This window comes from Chiroxiphia lanceolata, chromosome 8, assembly GCF_009829145.1.
Source record: "Chiroxiphia lanceolata isolate bChiLan1 chromosome 8, bChiLan1.pri, whole genome shotgun sequence".
Lineage (NCBI taxonomy): Eukaryota > Metazoa > Chordata > Aves > Passeriformes > Pipridae > Chiroxiphia > Chiroxiphia lanceolata.
This window is the reverse complement of record NC_045644.1, coordinates 20996854-21016493: the sequence shown is the minus strand read 5'-3', so window position 1 is coordinate 21016493 and position 19640 is coordinate 20996854. Positions and strand designations below refer to the sequence as shown.

General features: G+C 44.9%; 1 protein-coding gene across 1 annotated transcript in view; it reads left to right on the top strand.

The window, feature by feature from the left end:
• The window catches only part of PDLIM1 (PDZ and LIM domain 1), a 44159-nt gene that overhangs the window by 1499 nt on the left and 23020 nt on the right, over nt 1-19640 (top strand). The window contains exon 2 of the mRNA XM_032694749.1: nt 10927-11078. Coding sequence (XP_032550640.1) covers nt 10927-11078 — 152 coding nt within the window. The remainder of the gene's footprint in view (nt 1-10926; nt 11079-19640) is intronic.

Sequence of the window (19640 nt, the reverse complement as noted above, 5' to 3'; positions counted from 1 at the left end):
TTCCAGCAAAAGACTCAGGCAGAAGTGTGTCTGAAGCCCTGCCTCACTGCTCTTACCTCTTCTTGGTCGCCTTTGTCAATGCTGATAGGCACATACCAAGGGACATAGATCAGCTAAGTGGCAAAAATAACCCCTCATGAGAAATTGTGGCCCTGGGGACTAAAATGTAATAAAAGAACCTATCTGGTGGTGGTGACGTAAATGCTGACAATTAACAGCTCTTATCAGGGCTTTCTCTTGTGGCCCCTCTGACATTTTTAATTTCCCCTCTAAGACTTCAAGTGATTAATCTTTCCTGTGGCTTGCTCTTAAGAGTCCTGGGTTTGTCCCCTTGGCTCAGGAGCGAAGCTCTTGGCAGGTTCTTCTTTTACCATGTAAAAAATTATCTGTTCCAGTTTTGACCTGTTTTAAAGAATGTGATCCTCCTTGTGCGGTGACTTTACAGGGCTATAACTTTGCTGTTCTTGCTTATTTCATTTCGTACCTGGGCTCCCACCAGAGACCTTTTTGGGCACAGAGCCCTCCTTCCCTCTCACGATGGGGTGAGCTCTGTCTGTAGGACTGCCAAGGGTTATGAGGGCCTTGGTCCCACGGAGGCATGATATGGGGGGCTACCTGAGGGGAACAAGAAGGTGGAGAAGCTGTGTAAGCTGTGATAAGAGCATTGTTCTAGGAGCAGGGGGGCATGTGGCTATCCCTCCTCAACACTTAGAAGTTTGCTTTGTGCTGTAGCAGCAGGAGGTGTGTCAGTGGCACAGATGTGCTGGGGGGAGCGCTGTTAGCAGGGGTGCACAGGGCTCCCTGCCTCAGGCCAGACGTGTGTTCTGGATTGCTCTGGGGAGCAGGATCCTCCTGCCACTGACAGCTGAGAGCACTGCAATTCAGGTATGCTATGTGTGGGATAAGTCCCCTCCCACGTAGCCAGTGGAGCTTGTCTCTGCCTTATCCAGGGCTGCCTGTCTCATTGATGCACTGATGAGGTCACCATGCTGCTCCAGGTGTATGCTGGCATGGTGGGATGCCAGGAGAGAGACATCCATCCAGTCGTGGGCCTGAACTGGGTGTCTTGCAGCTCTCTTTGAAGCAGGTGCCTAAATTCAGCCTGCATTGCCTGCCAGGTGCTCATATTTGGTTTCTAGAAGCATTATCCTGATGATGACCTCTTGAGGTTATCTTGGTATTTATGGCCCTCATCACCACTGTACCTCAGCTCCTTGCTAGTAGCTTATGGCTTCTCAGGCTCCTCTGTGGTGATGTAGGGAGGGTTTATCCCTGTCACGCTGGTGAGAGGCAGCACCGCTTGAGTTGCCAAGGCATCTCATTCTCCAGAGGAAGTCATTGGAGCTTGGTGTTGTAGTCCTGGCTCCCAGAAGGATGAGGAGCACTGGTACCGTGAACGTAGGAGCCAGCAGAGCAGCATGGCCAGGCCTGGTGCTTGTGGCTGACGGCAGCTGCATGGCACCAATGCCTGCTTGTGCCTTAGGAGAGCAGCAGATGAAAGATTGTGGCGTTTCCACAGCTGCTCTATCTTGTCTCTTGTCACTGCCCTACCTCCCTTTCCACTTGAAATGTGTGTTCAAACCTGCTTCAGGCCCAAATACATCACAAGCATCTTGTTGTGAGAATGCTTCTGGTTTCTTGGTTGTGTTGGACCAGTTTTCCCAGTGCAAGCCAAGTGTGGGGATTTCACAAGTGCTGCTCATGAGACTTTCTTGGGGAGTTACCCTTCTCTTTAGGAGAGATACTTCACAAATGTTTCTAGCTTACATTTCTTTTCAAAACTGCATGATTCTGGTGGACACTTTATAACAGTCTTTGTTCAGAAAAAAAAAACACCCAAACTTGTATTGATCAGTGTGATGAACCCTGGGCCGCAATCTGCTGGATTGCCTTACAGGAGTAGGAAAGACCCTTGTCTTTATCACTCTTTGGGTGATACTGTACAGTGAGTCAGCGGGGTAGAATTTGAAAAAAGCTCTTTCTGAACTGTGGATGGACACAATACAGGATAACAGTTTCTGTAGAGCTGACCTATGCACAGGGTAGTTCCCAGTTAAATCCCATTGAGGCTGGTGGAGCTGATGGAGGAAGCAAGCAGCATATTTTATGAGGAGAGATGCTGATGAAGTGGAGCTGTGTGAAAAGCAGTGCGTTTGACAGACCCCATCCCTCCGGTAACATGAGCTGCTGCTTGTTTGGTTACATTTGATTTTGATAGACATTGGGGCTTTTTGTTTCCAGTTGAATGTATACATGGAACTGTAAACCCTTGTTATTGATTGAGATTATTTTTGTGGTTTGTGGTAGTGATCTTGAACATTTGACCCAAAATACGGGCAGAGTAGAGTTTTGCTCTGTTTTGTCATGTCAAAAACCTCCCAGCCTCATTAAAAGAGTGATGTCTCAGAGTCTGTGAAACTGGACACTTTTGTTATAAAAGTGAGCAATTTTCCAGTGAAAAAATGGTTTCAAGACAGACCAGTTATGCAAATAGATTAAAAAGATGAAATCCCAACATGATGCTTGTTGCAATAATATGAAATCATCTCTGTTTAGTTTGATGTTTTATCTATTCATGGTATTTTAAAAGCTCAGAATTATATAAAGTACAGAATTGGATCATAATTGGGTGTTTGAGTGTGTTCGTTTTGTTTTTTGAGCACGGACTTCTGAACCAGCTTTATAAACTTAAAGCTTGATTTAGTGATAAAACTGGACTTAATGGTCTGAAAGCAAGCATGGGACTGAATCTTGTGGTGTCAAAAGACATGATGTTTAGCTTTGGTACTGGCTCATCTTCTTCCCCTCTCAGCCAGTCACCCCGGTAGGAAGCAGCTGAGCAAAGGCATCCTGAAGCCACTTATGAGAGAAAGCCCTGGTGGTGTGGGACATGCTGCTGATGAGCAACTCTTGTGGGAGTGGAGACCATCCTCCCTCTGGAGCATGCCAGGGCTCAGCTGAGTGGCACAAGCAGCAGGAGCTGGGCTGCAGCCTCTTCTCCAGGTGGGGAAAAAAGGCTGTGGCTGCAGGGTATTTTTCTGAGACATGGGGAGAGCTGCTTTCCAGGGAGGCCACAGCTCCCAGAGGGGAGCTGGAATGCCTCCGCTCTGCCAAAGGAAACATGGGGTGTGGTGGATGTGATAGGATTTAGGGTTGGGCTGGCTTTCCTCCTCAGCCTGGGGAGCCTTGGCTGGACCCCACTGTGCACACCTATGGCTGAAGTTCCTCTGCCACACCATCCAGCTTTTGTGCTTCTAGCTGCAAACACCAGCATTGTGCCTGGGTCTTGTTCTGAGGTTGGCTGGGCAGAGGGAGACAGCTGGGGAAAGCTGCTGGGGTTTATAGGAAGGTGAAGGTGGCTATGTTTCCTGCTCTGATGTTTACTCTTGTGCTGCTGTTCCTGGCTGCTGGGTGGGGTGGGGGCTGTGGCAGTACCAGCCCTGCTGTGCTGTGCCACGCTGCCCAGGGTGCTGGGCAGAGCTGCTCCAGAACTAGACAGCTGATAAGTGCCTATGGAACACTGGCCATTAGGGTCACCTGTCAAGAGTTTCTGGCCCTGCAGAATTAGTTGGGTTGGTGTTTAGAAGATGGGACGGTGTCTTGTGCCTTTGCTCAGAGGGAGTCCTGTCTGGTCTGTCTGACCACGTCAAGTATGGAGAACAGAGGTTGTGCTCCTACAGACTTTGAAGTCAGCATCAACCCTGACAGTTTCCTGGGCAGCTGCTGTGGCTGGGAAGGCCTGTGCTTCAAAGATAGAAAGGGCTGCTGAGAAGAGGAAAAGACTTTTCTGATCTCCCTGGCTGCCAGGGTTTGGATGACAAGAAATCATCCTTAATTGTAGCAAGGGCAAAGCAGCAGAATTTTCTTGTGGTAAATGCAGAGTACTTTGGGGCACATGACAGGCTTGATCTTTTCCAGTCCTGTTTCCTGAGTCTTGGGGGGGCAGTTTTATCTTGGAAATAATTTCTGAAAGAATTGGCATGCTAATTAAACTTCTTCTACCAGAGTTACATGCAGGAGCAGTATCCTTGTCTCTCCTAGGAGCCAGGGTTGTATTTTCTCCAGTTCACCTTTTCAGACCAATTATGCAGCAGCTTGATGTCACCCAAACTTTGGAATTCCCTTTTCTCTGTGCCTCTTCTTTGTGACCAGTATAATCTCTTTTGGTGGTGTCTGACCCACCTTGTTCTGAATTAGTTCCCTAAAGAACCTAAAGAGACAACTCCACATTCGGAGGGAATGTACAAGCCCCAGCCTTATATGAGACAAAAGTAAATATTGGACTTCATAGGAGAAAGTCCTTTTCGTTCCCTGATCTGCTTGTTCCCAGATGTCAAGTTGTGCGTGGTTGCAGGCTTCTTAGTACCTTTTGTCCTCAAAAATCAGTTTGTCCATCAGGAAAGGTAGTTGGTTTGGAAAATTAATTGGATATGAAGGAAGCAGCATCAAAATTATTTTTTTTTTCAGTATAAACAGGGAAATTATAGGAGACCTTAACTACATAAACAATTGGTGTTCTTCTGGACAGTGACACAGTATCTTAGATGGTTGCTGTTTACTAGACATGTTGATTTGTTTAGAGGATGAAATAAACCATCAGGAAAAGCTCAGCTGTTTCTGAGATGTTGTAAGAAATATCTTGTTTGTTTGTTTTAATGTGAGGCATGTTGCAAAACAAGCAGTGAGGCTGAGTAACTCCTTGACCACTATTTGAGCATCTTTCTGAGCAAATAATCTTTGGTTTTTTGTACTGCCTTACTGAGGTCAGCCCTTTCTGTGCAGTATCTGATGCCTTCCCCTTTCTGTGTTAATAATGCTCATCTGGCTGTCAGAGTAGGACGTGAAGGCAGACAGGAAGGTGAGGGCTGGGCTGCTGGAGGAGCTTGTACAGTGAAAGCCCAGACCCCACTGGGGTGGGCTGATGCTCAAGGGTTTCACCAGCCAGAGGTATGTCCGCCTTCCCCTTCTTCTCTCTTGGTGATGGTGTGGTCTAGGCCAGCACAGCCAGTGAGATTTGGGCTGCAGCTGTGTTGGACTGTAATGGTGCAGAGAGCGGGAGCAGCTTTGAAGGAAGCTCTCCTGGAGCCAGTTGTAAGGAACCAGCCTGTCATTCCCCCTTCCCTGAAGAGAAAGGGTGGGGAATGTGCCTGCCTGAATTTTCTCATAGCCTCTGATCTCTGCTGACCCAGCTGCATGCTTTTGCTGGGAGAAATTGTGACTGCTTAGCATAATACTCCAGCGCTGAGGACATTACTCATGGTAAAAGAGCAGCGTGTGTGGGTGGGGAGGATTAAACTGAATGTCAGAGATGTCTTGTTGTCACTTGTGGCCTTGGAAGAATGTTGCTGCATGTCTGTCCTGTCCAACAGAGATCCAGCTGAGTTTTCCTCTCAAGTGCACATAGGTGCAGTTTCTCCAGATCTTTTTCTTGGCTGATGTTAATTTTGCCTTTTCATCACTTCTTGCAATGTGTGTGTAGGTGTGGAGTGATGGGTGATGCCGGAGGCTGTAGGGTCTGTGAGAAACTGTGAAGAGATGACAGAGTAAGCAAGTAGTGTGTTGGAAGGGATGAGGGGAGAAAGTCAGAAAGAATTGAATGAATTTTAGACCCACCCAGCTATCTTTATGCACGGAGCTGCATTATGCTGCTTTTCATAGAAATGCTTCCCACCCTTCCTCCCTCTGCTGTGGGCAGCAGCTTCCCTTGATATACCCACTGCTGCCTCTTGGATCCTTGCCTGCAGAAGGAAAACAGGCACCATAATCCCTGTCCAGGGACTGCAGAGCTTGTTAGGTAGCGTGTATGGGGGGATTGCATCAAACGCAAAGTGTGGTTTTGTTTGGCAAGCTCTGGGACAGACAGAAGTTTTTTAGAGGTCCTGGGAGCTGGATAAGCAGCCAAATGTGTCTCCCTCTGCTAAATCAAAGTGTTTTCTATTGTAAATGCACTTGCCCAAAGACAACCTGAAGACTTGATATGTCACAACTGAATGCTTGTTTGCTGCTTGACCGCCAGTACAAGGAGATGACAGCCAGCAAACTGCCTGAATTCAGATGGATATCTGAACTTTACAAAATCCTGGTGGTGCTGACAAGGTGGAGCCCAAAGTGTGTGTATGAGGGGGCAGTGTATATATACATATATATATATATATATTCACACACCTGTGTGTGCGGGCACACATCTCCACAAAGCTTCACTTTGCAGTATAAGGAAATAATGTAGGTTTTTCTTCCATCCAAACCAATCCTGAATCTGTGGGACCTCTATTAAAAAGAGAGGTCCAAGCATATAACTGGTCTAAACTGTTAATCTACTACACTGAGTTTTACATGAGTAAAGAGTGCACAATCAAGCCCATGGATTATGGGGATTATTTGTTTCTTCCCTGTGCTGGCTCGTGTGTCTGAGCTGGTGTCAAGGGTGTAGCTTGATGTGTCTGGTTATAAGTATCTAGATTATTTCTGTAGTAGCCCAGATTTCTTACACAGAACACCAGCCAAAAAGAGCATTACCGTAAGCACAGTCCAGTGAGCTCTGGGACCTGTTCTGGATACAGTACGAAGAAGTGCTGCTCTGCCTGTCTCAGCATTGTCTGTTCAACAGTGAAATGACCTAATGGCACTGTTACTCAATTGCCTGGGAACAGTCACCTCAAGGTAGGGCATGGCTCCTTTCCAAAGGATACCCTTGGGCATGATGTTAGAAGATGTGCAGAGCTTTATTCACTTGCCCATAGTGTCCCTGGAACTGGGAGGCTCCTGGCACCTTGTGATGCTGCCCATATCCCATCTGCCAGAGGCTGCTCAAACACAGTGGAGGAAGCCCAAGCTAGTCAGTGAGCTCTTTTAAAGGAGACAAGAGGCTGTGCCTTTGTACGAGGTGTGATTTGGGCAAAGTTGTGTTTGCTGGTTTTGTTCCTTGCAGTGTCTTTCACACCTCCTTGCCTTTCCATGCAGAAGTGCAGCTGTATCTGCTCATTACTGGGTCATCTGCTTGTACAAGGTGTGCAAGGCGCTGCCTGCAGTCCCCTTGTCTCCTGCTGCCATCTGCTCCATGCTCAGTCAACAGCAAAGGGTAAGGAAAGAGGTTTGGGTAAAGCTTTAGATCATCTGAGAGCAGGAGCAAAGCAGTTTCAGGTGGTGCAAAATGTACTGGATGCCTGTGAGCCTGAAAGCTTTTGCTCATTTATGGAGTCCTTCTGTGTAAGCTGGCTGATCACTGTCAGTGCTCTGAGCACCTCTGCCTGCCCACCCTGCTGCTTCCCATGGACCAGAGAGGGATGGGACAAAAATAAAAGCAGGAAAAGGTCTTCCCAGTGGCAGCTTTGTGCTCCTCACTTAATAACAGAAATGCCTTTTGGTTTCCTGACTTAATTGGTAGGTGAGCAAATATCAAAAGCAGGGTTGACAGCACTGAGATAAGCCCAGGCCTTACTGTGAGGGGGGAAGGGAACATTATTAGTAGCCATTAATCATCCTAAAAGGGTGGGGGATGGGTTACGTCCGGTACCCTGCCCTTGTGCAGACATGTTTCCTATGAGCAGTCCTGGCAGGGAGTACGAGCTGGATGTTGCAGTGCAGCAGTTTGTGGAAGGTTGCATTTCAGGGCAAGTTATTTCCAGAATGAAGAAGCTGAATTTTAAAACGTTTCCTTTTAGCAAATCCACTTATCCTTTTTATTGCTGTGCAATCCTTGTAGCTTCCCCTTAGGGAAGAGATTTGGGTGGTACCTTCGTGGATTTAATAGCCCTTGTGCTACCAGTGGCTCTTATCTGATTGAGAAGAGCACTCACACTTCAGATTCCTCTGAAGTGGACACAGAAGGGGAACTGACACCACAAGCACTGGTAAAGTGCTGAGGTGTCACTGTGAATGCTCATCCTGGGGGCTCTAGGAGTTATTCAGGAGGCTTCAGCATTTCAGTGTCCCTGGCTGCTCCAGTTTAGCTGTTCCTGGTGGTACAGGATAATTTCTAGCAGCCTACCACGTATTGTGTAGATTATCAGATGTATAGCTGAGTCTTCAGCAGTGTTCCAGCATTGGTGTTAATCCACTGTTATTCTTGACCCTTTGGCAGTCTTGTCTGATTGAAAATGAATCATGGTAATAGTGTGCTGAGCTTGGTGTTCCTCAGGAGGGTGAGTAATGTGCCTCTCTCCCTCCTTTGGTACCTGAGGAAATAAATGCACCGGGAAACCAAGTGACATGGTTAAGGCCCAGCAACCAGGGTAGGACCCACGCTGTGTCTCGTGCAACAGGAGGACCTTAGGGATATGTCTCAGAGTTTCTCTAATGACAGCTTCCAAGTCTGGTGGGACTGTGGGCAACTTTCAGTGCTCAAGGTTTCTTCATGTCTGCTAGCTGTCCCTGTGTGCTGGTTTTGGCTGGGGTAGAGTTTATTTTCTTCACAGTGGCTGGTATGTGGCTGTGTTTTGGATTTGTGCTGAACGCAGCATTGATAATATAGAGATGTTTTTGTTATTGCTGAGCAGAGCTTGTACAGAGCCAAGGCCTTTTCTGCTTTTTGTACTGCCATGCTGGTGAGGAGGCTGAGGGTGCATGGGAGGCTGGGAGGAGACACAGCTGGGATAGCTGACTCCAACTGATCAAAGGGATATTATGTACCATATGGCATCATGCTCAGTTATATAAACAGGGGAAAGAAGGTAGAAGGGAGAGATGTTTGGAGTTAATGGCATTTGCCTTTCCAAGTAACCATAATGTGTGATGGAGCCCTGTGCTCCTGGAGATGGGTGAACACCTGCCTGCCCATGGGTAGCAGTGAATTAATTTCTTGTTTTGCTTTGCTTGCATGAGCAGCTTTTGCTTTACCTTCTAAACTGTCTGTATCTCAACCCAGGAGTTTTTTCACTTCTACTCCTCGATTCTCTCTCTGGTCCTGCTGGTGGGGGCATTAACAAGTGGCTGTGTGGTGCTTAGCTGCTGGGTGGGGTTGAACCGTGACACCCTGTCACAAGGTTTACAGAAGGTACTCTCAAGGCAGTGCATCCAGTGGAGTGGCTGCAGATTACACTCAGTGGCCTCGATAGTCCACCAGTCAGCTGCGGGCTGCAGCTTGGGAGATGATGATCTTGACATTTAAAGCAGATTTTCTATATCCATCTGTTGCCTTGTGTGGGCTTTTCAGCAGTACTTCCTCTGTCAGTTCATAGACTGCTTGCAGCATTAGAAGTGGTGTGCAGGTAGACACCAACTATTTGTTTGATCCATCTGAAGCTCTTCGGATCAATGTCGAACACCTTAGTCAACCTTGGACATCTGTGATACACATCTATGTCCTTCCCCTTTCCATGCAGTACTATCCTAGTAGAGACGTGAAAAAAGAAAAGCATATTGTGATCTTTCTTCTGGTTAGGGAAAATACCCCCACTACAGCTGTGAGAGGATGTGCTGAAAACCTCAGTTTCAGCCCAGGGAAAACAGTAATTGTAATTGCTGCTAATGTGTGACACTTCTAGAAGGGGAGCGTTTTCCTGGGGGCAGTGATTTGCCAACCAAACCCACGTTAGGAGAGATCTCTAAATCTTGTGAGCAATGTTTATTTATGTCTGACAGCTCTGCTGGGTTTGCTCAGCTGCTTTCCAGCATGCTGAAACCTAGCATGAGTGCGTAGAATGAATACCACTTGCAATGGACTCATAAATGAGGTATGTCTCAGCTGCGAGGCATGTTTTAATTTGTAGTCATGTCTGAGAGCAATCCACCCTTCTCATTTCCTTTGCCTATTAAATAATTGATGAAAGCCCACAGAAATCATTACAATCCTTCCACAAAGTCATTAAAACTGCACAAAATCTTATATAGTGCTTGCAAAGCCACAAACATGACATTATTCACCCTCCACCTAAGCAGTACGTTTGGCCCAAAGATGTCTCAGTTGTTAAGAGGACACGTCTTTAAAAGAATTAGGGAAAAATGAACCATCCACTTAGTTGATTTTCTTGAAAACGCCAAGTTTTAGCTGAGACCTTTTAATTTGGAGTGTCATGCCAATGGCATTGCTGCATAGTTTCTTCTGTCTGGGATCTCAGTGAGATTACCCCAAGCTCCTTCCATCAATCGTTTCTCAGGCAGAGCACAGCACCTCTTTAGCAGTGCAGTGGTGTATCTGGAAAGCAAAGCACCATGCATGGAAAGGGAGATGTAATGTGGCAGAAGGTATCAAGGTGAGCTGTGGTCAGGCTGGGGGTGATGCTTCTACTTTTTCAGAAACTATTGTCAGCTTGTGGTTTAAAGATGAATTTTCTGATGCCTTTCTCCCTTCCATTCTGCTCATTAGATCGTTCACTGCTTTGGGATTGATCTTGCTGAAGTCAGTGAGTGTGTGTTGCACCTGTTCCTGGGCAAAACCAGTTTATTACAACTAAAAAAGCAATCCAAAATCTTGAGCCCAAACTTTTCTTCCAGGGAAGGAAACAGATGAGATTGTGATGCAGGCAAAGGTGTTTGTGATTGGCACTGACTGTATTGCAGTGAGTCTGATACTTTTCTGTCACCTCTGTTCTTAGAGGCTTGGACTTCTGGCTGTGCTCAACACCTTGTTCCACAGAGCCCTTCTCTGTCCAGCAGACAGTTGCTTTCTGGATGATCTTGCTCTCTAGCATGAAATCAATTGCCTTGAGTGAAAATATGATTTTTTTTCAATTTACCTGTTGTTCCCTCTCCAAATTTCTATCTGTGGGTGACAAAAAAAAACCAACAAAAAAAGAGTCCTACTGCTAACTATTGCTGAGGAGTATCTAATAGACCCAGATAGATTTCTGCTGAGAATTTACTTTAGTTTTCACCTCTTTGCTTACAGGTACCAGTGAGAGAAACCACAACTTGTCCAACTGTTTTTCAGATGTTGCTGTGGAAAGCTCCTCATTGGAAAGCCCATTTACTTTTTTTGTTTTCCCTTAGGTGACTCCAGGTAGCAAAGCTGCAATAGCCAACTTGTGTATAGGAGACCAGATCATAGCCATTGATGGAGTGAACACGGATAACATGACACACCTTGAGGCTCAGAACAAAATCAAGGGTTGCACAGACGAACTCACTCTGACAGTCAGCAGGTACGTTGCTGAGCAAGGCTGAGGATGCATAGAGGGAGGGTTGCAGGGTGGGCAGTAGCTGTGTTTTGGTTTGACAGTAGACCCCTCTGGGTGGTTTAATTTGACCTCTTAGTGCTCTGTCTGGCAGGTGCTGGCTAGCAAGAGGGAACTGCATTTCATCCTTTAATCCTAATGCTGCTTGCATTTGCTGCACTTGACCTTACAAAAGCAACCTTTCAAGTGAGGAATTGGCTGATTGTGGCAGAGTATCTCAGCTTATTCTGTGGCTCCTGACAGCAAGAAATCAAAGATGGTCTCATGAAAACTTCACTCATAGCAGAGGAGGTACAAGATGACCTTCCTTCCTGTTGCACTGATTTAGCAGTTAAAATATATGGTTGTGTGTTGTTCCAAGTGATTAATTGCCCGGTTTCTGGCACAGAGAGACTCAGAAATGTACGTTGTGAAGCCTCTTGATCAAACAGCACTGTCAGTGCTAAACAGTGACAACCCAGGGTGCAGCAAGACTGTTAGGCATCAGTCTCTCCAAGTCCTGAAAAAGTAAAGGAAGCTGGCAGCTGAGCCACAATCTCTGTCACTAGTGTAGAGCACAGGCTGACTTCAGCCTTCCCACCATCTTGAACTGCAGAGAAATGGACAGCTTCATTCTTTTCCCTAGCCAAGCTTTATTTTTGGACCATCTTTGTAAAGAGAGGAAATGGAGATGGGAAGGCAGGGGTCTGCTTTGCATTGACCTGTTGCTGCTTAAAAGAACTGGAGCCTGCTTTTTGGGTTTTATGTTTTTGTTTTTTGAGGATGCTGGGGATTTATCCTTCCTTTTGGTTTGAATTACAGCCATGGGTGCCAGCACTTCTCAAAGTCAGATGGTAGATACAGTGTTGGCATCTGGAGTGAGGTTTTTCCCATGCCTACCTTCCCCCAGAGTGATCATCCATCAGTTTCAGGGCAGATGCAGAGGAAGTGCCTTCAAAAGGAGTGCAAAAGCATGCCTTAAGTGACACAGTGGTTCAGTTGTTCAGTGCTTTTCTGTGATAGACAGAAGTCTTTTACCGTAGCTTGGACAATGCCAGGAGTTCATGAGGCATTTTCCAGTTCAGGAAGAAGCGATGGGTCTTGGCCAAAAAAAGCCTGACGGTTCATTGAGGGAATTCACAGAGGGAAGAGCAGATCACAGTGCAGGCAGTGTGAATGGATGGTGAGCTTTGCAGTGGCCTGTTAACCCCAGAATTTCTCATACTGGCCTCGAATTTGGCAGCCGGTAAGGCTGCAAAGGAGTGCTTCTTTTCCTCTCCGAAATATCCAGCTGTTTGACTTGACAAACGATTGCCATGTGGTTCTGGCTGGGAGAGAGAAAGGGTAGCAAGGGCTCTTTCAGCCTGCAGGCAAGTTCACTCTTACAGATCATTGAGTCTGTAAAATGTGTTTGCTAATGTTAATTACAAAGTCATTAACTTTATAGCTACCCCATGCACATTTCATTGGCTTTGGGTGTGGAAGCTGCCCAGGGAGAGATTTCTAGCTGGATATGCAGCTGTGTAAAACTGTGCAGGGGCTTTGAGTTTGCACAGCTCAACTCTTTCATGACCTCCTTTCAGGGAGGTAGCATGAGCGTGTGCTGGCTCTTCTGCTGCTGTAGTGATCGCCGAGTATTGATGACAGAGTAGCCAAGAAGAGTATCAAGACTGCAAGGATGTGAAAGCAATGATCTGACCACTTGCCACTGCTCTATATAAAATCTGTGTGCATCATGTTATCTATCCTGGTTGTACTCTTTTGAGAATATTTTATCCCTAGTGCCCAGCTGTCTCCTTCTAGCTCCCACTCCACTGCATTGTCCTAAACGCAGCTGTACTCAGTGGTCAGAGTAGCTCTGTAAGTAGTTGGCTGAGTATGAAATGGAAAGTATATAATTTGCACTTCAACATCACCAACTCTAGGGTCTGGTCTCCATGCTGTGCAGTTGTAGCTTGTTACCTGATTTAGTTATACAAGGAGCTATGCTGGTATGGACCATTGGTCTGACAGGACAGCAGCTCTGTGGGCTGGAGCATCATACACTGAGGATGTGCCCAGCTGGGCCAGGTTTTCTGGAGTGAAAAGTCTTCCAGTCCTTCTTTTCTACTCATTGTTGTAGAGATGTCTTGTGAAAGCATAAATCCTTAGTGATTTTTAAATTGCTAGCTGATGAATTTTAAATGTTTACTCATGTAAATGATTACCCAAGCTAAATGTTCTCTGACCTGCAGTCAGAGTGGCAGCAAGGTTGTGCCAGATGAGATTTTAGACATAGGTCTGAGATCACATCAGGTGTTTCAGTTCCACCAAAGGATCACCACCATCATGACAGTGGAGACTTCATATGTGACTGTGCTGTGAATGTGAAAAGTATGTGGTTTCAAGAGCCTGGTGGGTGAATTAATGGTAGACAAATCTATAAAGGTTGGTACATACAATGGAATATCTCTGCTGCAGAAAGCCTTTAAGCTGCAAGTAACTGGAGGCTAGGAGAGTATTTTATGGAAGTATTGTACTATGCTTATCTTTTTCTTTGACTCTTCTGTGAACCAAAAAAAACTTTAAGCGTTTGTACTCCAAATAGGCAATCCTCTTCTCTTTTAATGGTAGTCAAGCAGTTAAGATGTCTTCATGTTTGGCTGTACTAATGATTATTTAAGAGAAGTGTAATTATAGAGAATTGAAAGGACTTAAACACTTCTGGTAAAGGAAATGCTGTTTGCACTGTATACTTGATTGTGTATATCAACAGCATTCCAATGTTTCCTGTTTCAGTATTTTTCTTAACGATGGTAACAGTCGAAAAATATTTCAAAACAGATTGTAGGCAGGAAATCCAGTCTTAACACATGTCACCATTAAAAATGGATCAAATTTGTAGCTGAAAAAAACATGCCTGGTCTGCTTTTTCACCCAAGGATGCAAATCTCTTAATTTCCTAGGATTTAAAACTCAGTCACAAATTGCTTTCTCTGAATACTCTTTTTTTTAAGTGGCACTGCCAGGTGCTTTGCTGTTTGATGTGTGAACAGAGTTGGAAAGGTCTGTTTTCTGCCTCCAAAGTGGGTGTTCAACAATGTTGGTGCATATACCAAATTCCTGCTGAACTTACTGTTGGGCAGCTCCCTGCTATTTTCTGAGCCTGTGTTTGTTCATTCCTTTTGCTTTTTGTTTCAGGACAGAGAGTGCTTAGAGAAATGTAGTTTCCAAGGAACCAAAGTAAAGGTTCCATTATTGTCTTCAACAATATAAAATCAAGCTCAAGACAGTATGCTTCAGTCAACTCAAGCCCACCTGGTTGCTAAACTGAGAAATTCAGAGAGATTTTAGAGCCTTTCTCATTCATGAGAATAATGAAGTTTGGGATCTCTTCTTTTTCCTTTTCTTTTCTTTTTTTTTTTTTTTTTTACAAATAGAGTGTGTATGTCGCTGCACTGACATTTTACGGTTGAGCAAAGTTTTATCCCAGGCTGCTGCACTCCATTAATGGGGATAAGCAGCAACGTGTCCAACAGATTGGAGAAAGGTATCACCCTCCATTGGAAATATAGTGTGTTTTGGGTAAGACACTTGTTCTTACAAAGAACATTCAAAGAAAGGAAGGTGCAGGAGGAACAAATACTACCACAAAACAGACCTGGTAGCCAAAGATCCAGGCATAACCAGTGTTGGTGGAAATGCTCATGATGAATTTGACACAGAGCTCTACTGTAGCTGCAGATGTACAGAAGCAGACAAATATTCATTGCAGCACAGGTGAAAATTATTTCTGAAACAAATGGCTCTTTGCCTGTGGCTATAGTCACCAGATGGGTGGTAAAGCTGTGCAGCCCTGAGGCAACTCAAAGGTAAAGTATGTATTTATACGGTGATCTTTTTTTTCCAACAAAAAAAGAAGTGTTCCTATAGTGGGTCTGTCCTTCCCTTTATGTCTGGAGGCAGTTTGGGGGTGGTAATAAGAGAGGAATATTTGTGAAAAGGGATTGCAAACATGTAATCTCTTGTTCTGCTCCTACTGTCATTTTCCTCAAATTTCAAGCTGTTTTTCTGCAGCTCTTCTGCCAGCTTATAATATATTAATGCACCTTTTTTGTTTGCAAAACAGTCTTTTAATTTGCTAAAAGTTCTGCCAAGGAGTGAAGCTATGTATTTGTTCTTTGAAACGTGCTGGGATTAGGGAAGTCAGATCTGCTACCAGCACATGTTAAATGCGTTGTCAGGCAGGATCATATGTAGATGCTTATGAAGAAGAAGAGAGCAGTGTGTGTTGCCCTCTACGTTTCGTTCAGTAGGTTCAGTTGTGCTCTTGCTTGCTCCATGTGTTCCCAGGTCTGAGCTGTGGGAACGAGTTGCACGAAGCCACAATAGGCTCAAATTTGTGTTCTAGGAAGTTCGTGGAATCCATTGACTCATTTAGGTTTGCTTTTTTGCTTCCCTGCCAAGGAGAGTTTTCCAGTTTCTGTCATCTTACTAATAATTCTTCTGGCCCTGGGAAAAACCAGCTGCTCACTGTGCAGCTATATAAGGGCATGCAGGTTGCCTGACCCTGAGTGGCTGCTCACAAACCTCTCCATGGCCAGTGTGGTGCTCCCAGTCCTCCTGGGTGCATGCCAGCAGCTTTTACTAACAGCTGGCACATTCAGAGTGATTTTGGCAAGTCAAGATAGGTATTTGTTGGCATTTTACAGCCTGTTTGGCAAGGTAAAAATAGTTAACTCTGCAGCTGGCTAGTGGAAGAGCAGTGTGAGCCTGAGTGTCAGGTGTGTGCTTATCTTTTGTAGCTCTGTAATGAACTTGCTTGTAATAAACTTCTGTTGCTTCTTCTGTGAACTGGAGTTGCCTTTTTGTTTTTAGTGGTTGTGTGAAGAGACACCTGAAATGCAAGAGGGCCATGCATGGAGAAATGCATTTGGGGCCTCCTGTCTCTGGGGAGTTGTGACTATCAGTGCTGTTTGAATTGACAGTGGACTGCATGCAGCCTGAGTACAGTTCTACTTGCAAAGTGAATATGTCTATTAGTGGGTTGTTGCTAAAGGTGACTTCTCGTGTTTAGAGCCAAGAGCATGTATTTTTCAGCTGTTGCAGCTAAAGGCTCATTAAAAGGTATCCTCCTGCTAGCCTGAGAGCTCTTGTAGTTAGTTTGTAAACATTTTTAAAATGCCTGTCTAAAATTCTGGGGATGGGATTGGTGAAAGATAAATTCTTTACGTCTTTGCTCATTTTTCAGCTAACAGATTTTGTGTTGCACAAGAAACTTCTCGGTCTTTTGAGGTTTATTCTCTACTTTGGTTTCTTAGCTGTGTCCATCCTAGTGTTTGAAATGGGAATGTAGGTGTGCCTTTCTTCTTTATGGAAATTACATAGTTTCTGGCACACAGAACTAGACCCTCGTTTTCCAGCTCTGAATTTTCCCTTGAAGATATGGCCCAACTTTGCACACAAAGCACTGCTAGCAAAATCTAGGCTCTTGTGATGCTTCTGTTACACTGTGTTGAAGCCAAGTTGCTTGAAAAAGGTTGTGTTTCATAAATACCTCTCCAGATTCCTGCCTTGACTTGCATGCAGTTTCCTTCCTCCTCTTGCTACCAGTACCTCCCCATCCAAACTAGCATGGGAGAAATTTCTTTCTAAACTTGGGTCTTGGTTTCTGTCTGGATAAAACATCAAATGCATGGCTTATTCCCTGGCCCTGTCTTGGTAACTCTCTATCCTGTAGTAAGGAAACAGCATGTAAATGTAAACTCCAAATATGAAAATGTTTATATATCTACGTGCCTGCAATTAATTTGCTTGACACTAATTCTCAGGCCTGTTTGTGTCATGTTTTAGTCTTCTCTGCACTGTTTGAGCATTGCTCTCTGCTGGAGTCTCATTTGAAAGAATATGCATTAGAAACCATATTATAAAATAAATCATCAGTTTATCAGGAGTCTCTGAGCTACAGTAAGGATGCTGAAGCCTGCTGGCTTTCACTAGACAGAGTAGGATTCCCCAGCAGGCTGTTGGGACATCCAGGCCTTCCACTGGAGGTCCTCTCCCCCAAGTTTGGGAAAAAATCCTCAAGAAAGCCATTACCAGTAGCAACCTGCTGCAAACTGAAAGCACTGTTACCAAGTTTGGGTTTGGCTGTCTACTCTGATGCCTGTTCCCTGCTTCATATAAATAAGATGTGAAAACATATAGATAAGATGCAAACATGGTGAGTCTAATCTGCCCTGCTGTGGTGCCCACACTTCCCAGCGCTGCAGAAAATAAGCCCTGGGTCAGCAGTGGGACATAAGGTCAACTTCTAGGTGCTATTTTTCTTCCTTCTGCCACCACTTCAGTAGAATTACAGGTATTGACACCAGGAGCAGAGCCAGGAAACCCTTGCTGAGAACTGGGACCATAGTGGTCCTACCTAAAACCTACAGGCTGTGGGCTCCACAGGCAGTGCTGTGGGAAGGACCACATGCCTTGAAAGGCCTGCTTGGTAAAGCTGGGGGGAGCAAAGCTGTCTCCTCTTTGCGGCTTTACAGGGGCCATAAATGGGCTGTTGAGAGTGGCCAAGGGGCTCTGCTGCAGCTGTTTTGAAGACAAAGGGAAACTTTATCTTCCCTGCTTTAGAGGGGCAGATGCATGGGCTATTTAACCTTTCTATTTGGATAACTTTTTAAACTGGATTGAAAGTAGAGCTTGGAGTGATCTTGCTGCTTCCATTTATATCCAGTGACAGATCAGAATGGCAGCAGGCTGGGACACAGACTTGAGCTATTTGTCTTGTTAATAAGTAAGGGAGAAGAATCTAGTCAAAAACCCGTTGGCTGCAGTAGTTGGCCATAGCTGCCTCCCCTACACTGGAGACCAACATGCTGTGTCGCCTTAAACTCACTGAGTGAGGGGCAGTGGGGGGAAAGCAAGTGCCTAGGGGGAAATTTCTGTTCTGTATTCATACATTGGCCTGCTCCAGGCTTAATTTTTTCAGTCTGAATAAAACCTTCTGGTGCTTCTGAAAGCTGATAATATTAAACTGCTGTAAAAGAAAACACTGCCTCAAAAGTTCTTGGGTCGCTGCTGTGAGAACTGGCACAGAGATGCTCATGCTAGAAAACAGCTGAAGTGTTTAATGCTTTCTGAGCTGCTCTTTCATCTTCAGCTGATGTCCACTTACTTAGAGCCTGACTGGCAGGGTGTTTGATTTCCATATACTTTACTGTATCCCCTGTTGTTTCAAAGGAGATGAAACTTGGTCACACATGATCTCCAGACACTTCCAAGGAATAAGGCTTTGTATCGGTCAACAGGCTGCTCCCCTATGTACAAATACAGCCATCTGGTACAAAATACAACCATCCTAGAGATGGCTGTGACTTTGTGATGCTTGATAGCCATAATCTGGATAAAACTGCTGGTTTCTCAGGTACCCTAAAGCACAGGTTACTAGAACCAAGGAGAGAATGGTTGTTTTGTATTCACATGGGGCATACTGTGCATCCAGTAACAGCAGCTGTTGCAACAAGATGATCAGATTGGCATAGATCTGATTCCATGCAGCTATTACTCAATACTCAATACTTGTTAGTCTGTGTGTGCCCCACCTTGCCAGACACCAGGATTTGGGTGGCATAGGTTGTCAGGTATCAGCACAGCAGGATGCAATAGCTTGGACTCAAAGATTTGCTATACCTGAATGCTTGTAAAAGATATGTGGTGTGACCTGTGTGACTGTACTTTCCTGTGAAAGGAGATACAGCACAGCAGACTTTGTTCAGGTTTCTTCTATATAAAGTCCAGAGTGTAATAAAGACAATATCAGGTCAGTAAAACTTTTCCCTGAGTGAGAATGGTGCCTCCCATCTCCTCCCACTGAACTGCCTTCTGGATACAAGTATTAAGATACTATTTATGCAGCAAATGTCTGGGATATATATATATATATATGTGCATTACAGATGAGACTGGGCTCTTTAAAAAATGTTGTGACTTTGGAGGGCTTTTAGAGTAGTGGTGCAGACCAGACTGAATTTATCCTGGGTAGCTCTATACCCTGTTTCTCCATCCTTGTCAGTTTTATGTGTCTTCTGTTTCTAGTCTCTTTCTTTAACTGGAAAGTCTCTTTCCAGTTATCCCGTTAATTCCTATTTTGCTAACTCAGTACTTAAATTATAACTGGTCCTGGATCTACAAATGTCTGGGAAGTACATCTATCTACAGTTTCAGATCCCAGAAGGGGCTCCTGTCAAAACAGGACATGATTTTCAAACTTCATCCTAAGAGTTTATCAGGCATCTGGTTGCTGCATGATGCAATGTTTAGCATTGAACAACGCTTTTCATTCAGCAATACTGCAATCACTCATTCCCTACTATTAAAAAGTTCGGGAAAAGTTGCACTTTTTAGTCCATTTGAGATGCTAACTACTGTCTGTACTTCAGAGAAATGTACATAGCATATGTTTCCTGCAGAGTGTCTCAAACAAATCTAACCACTCTGCTTCTTCCTCCCTACTTGTTTGTCATTCTTTGGGACATAGCAAAATTCCAAAATGATTATGGTAAAAGCAGTTGG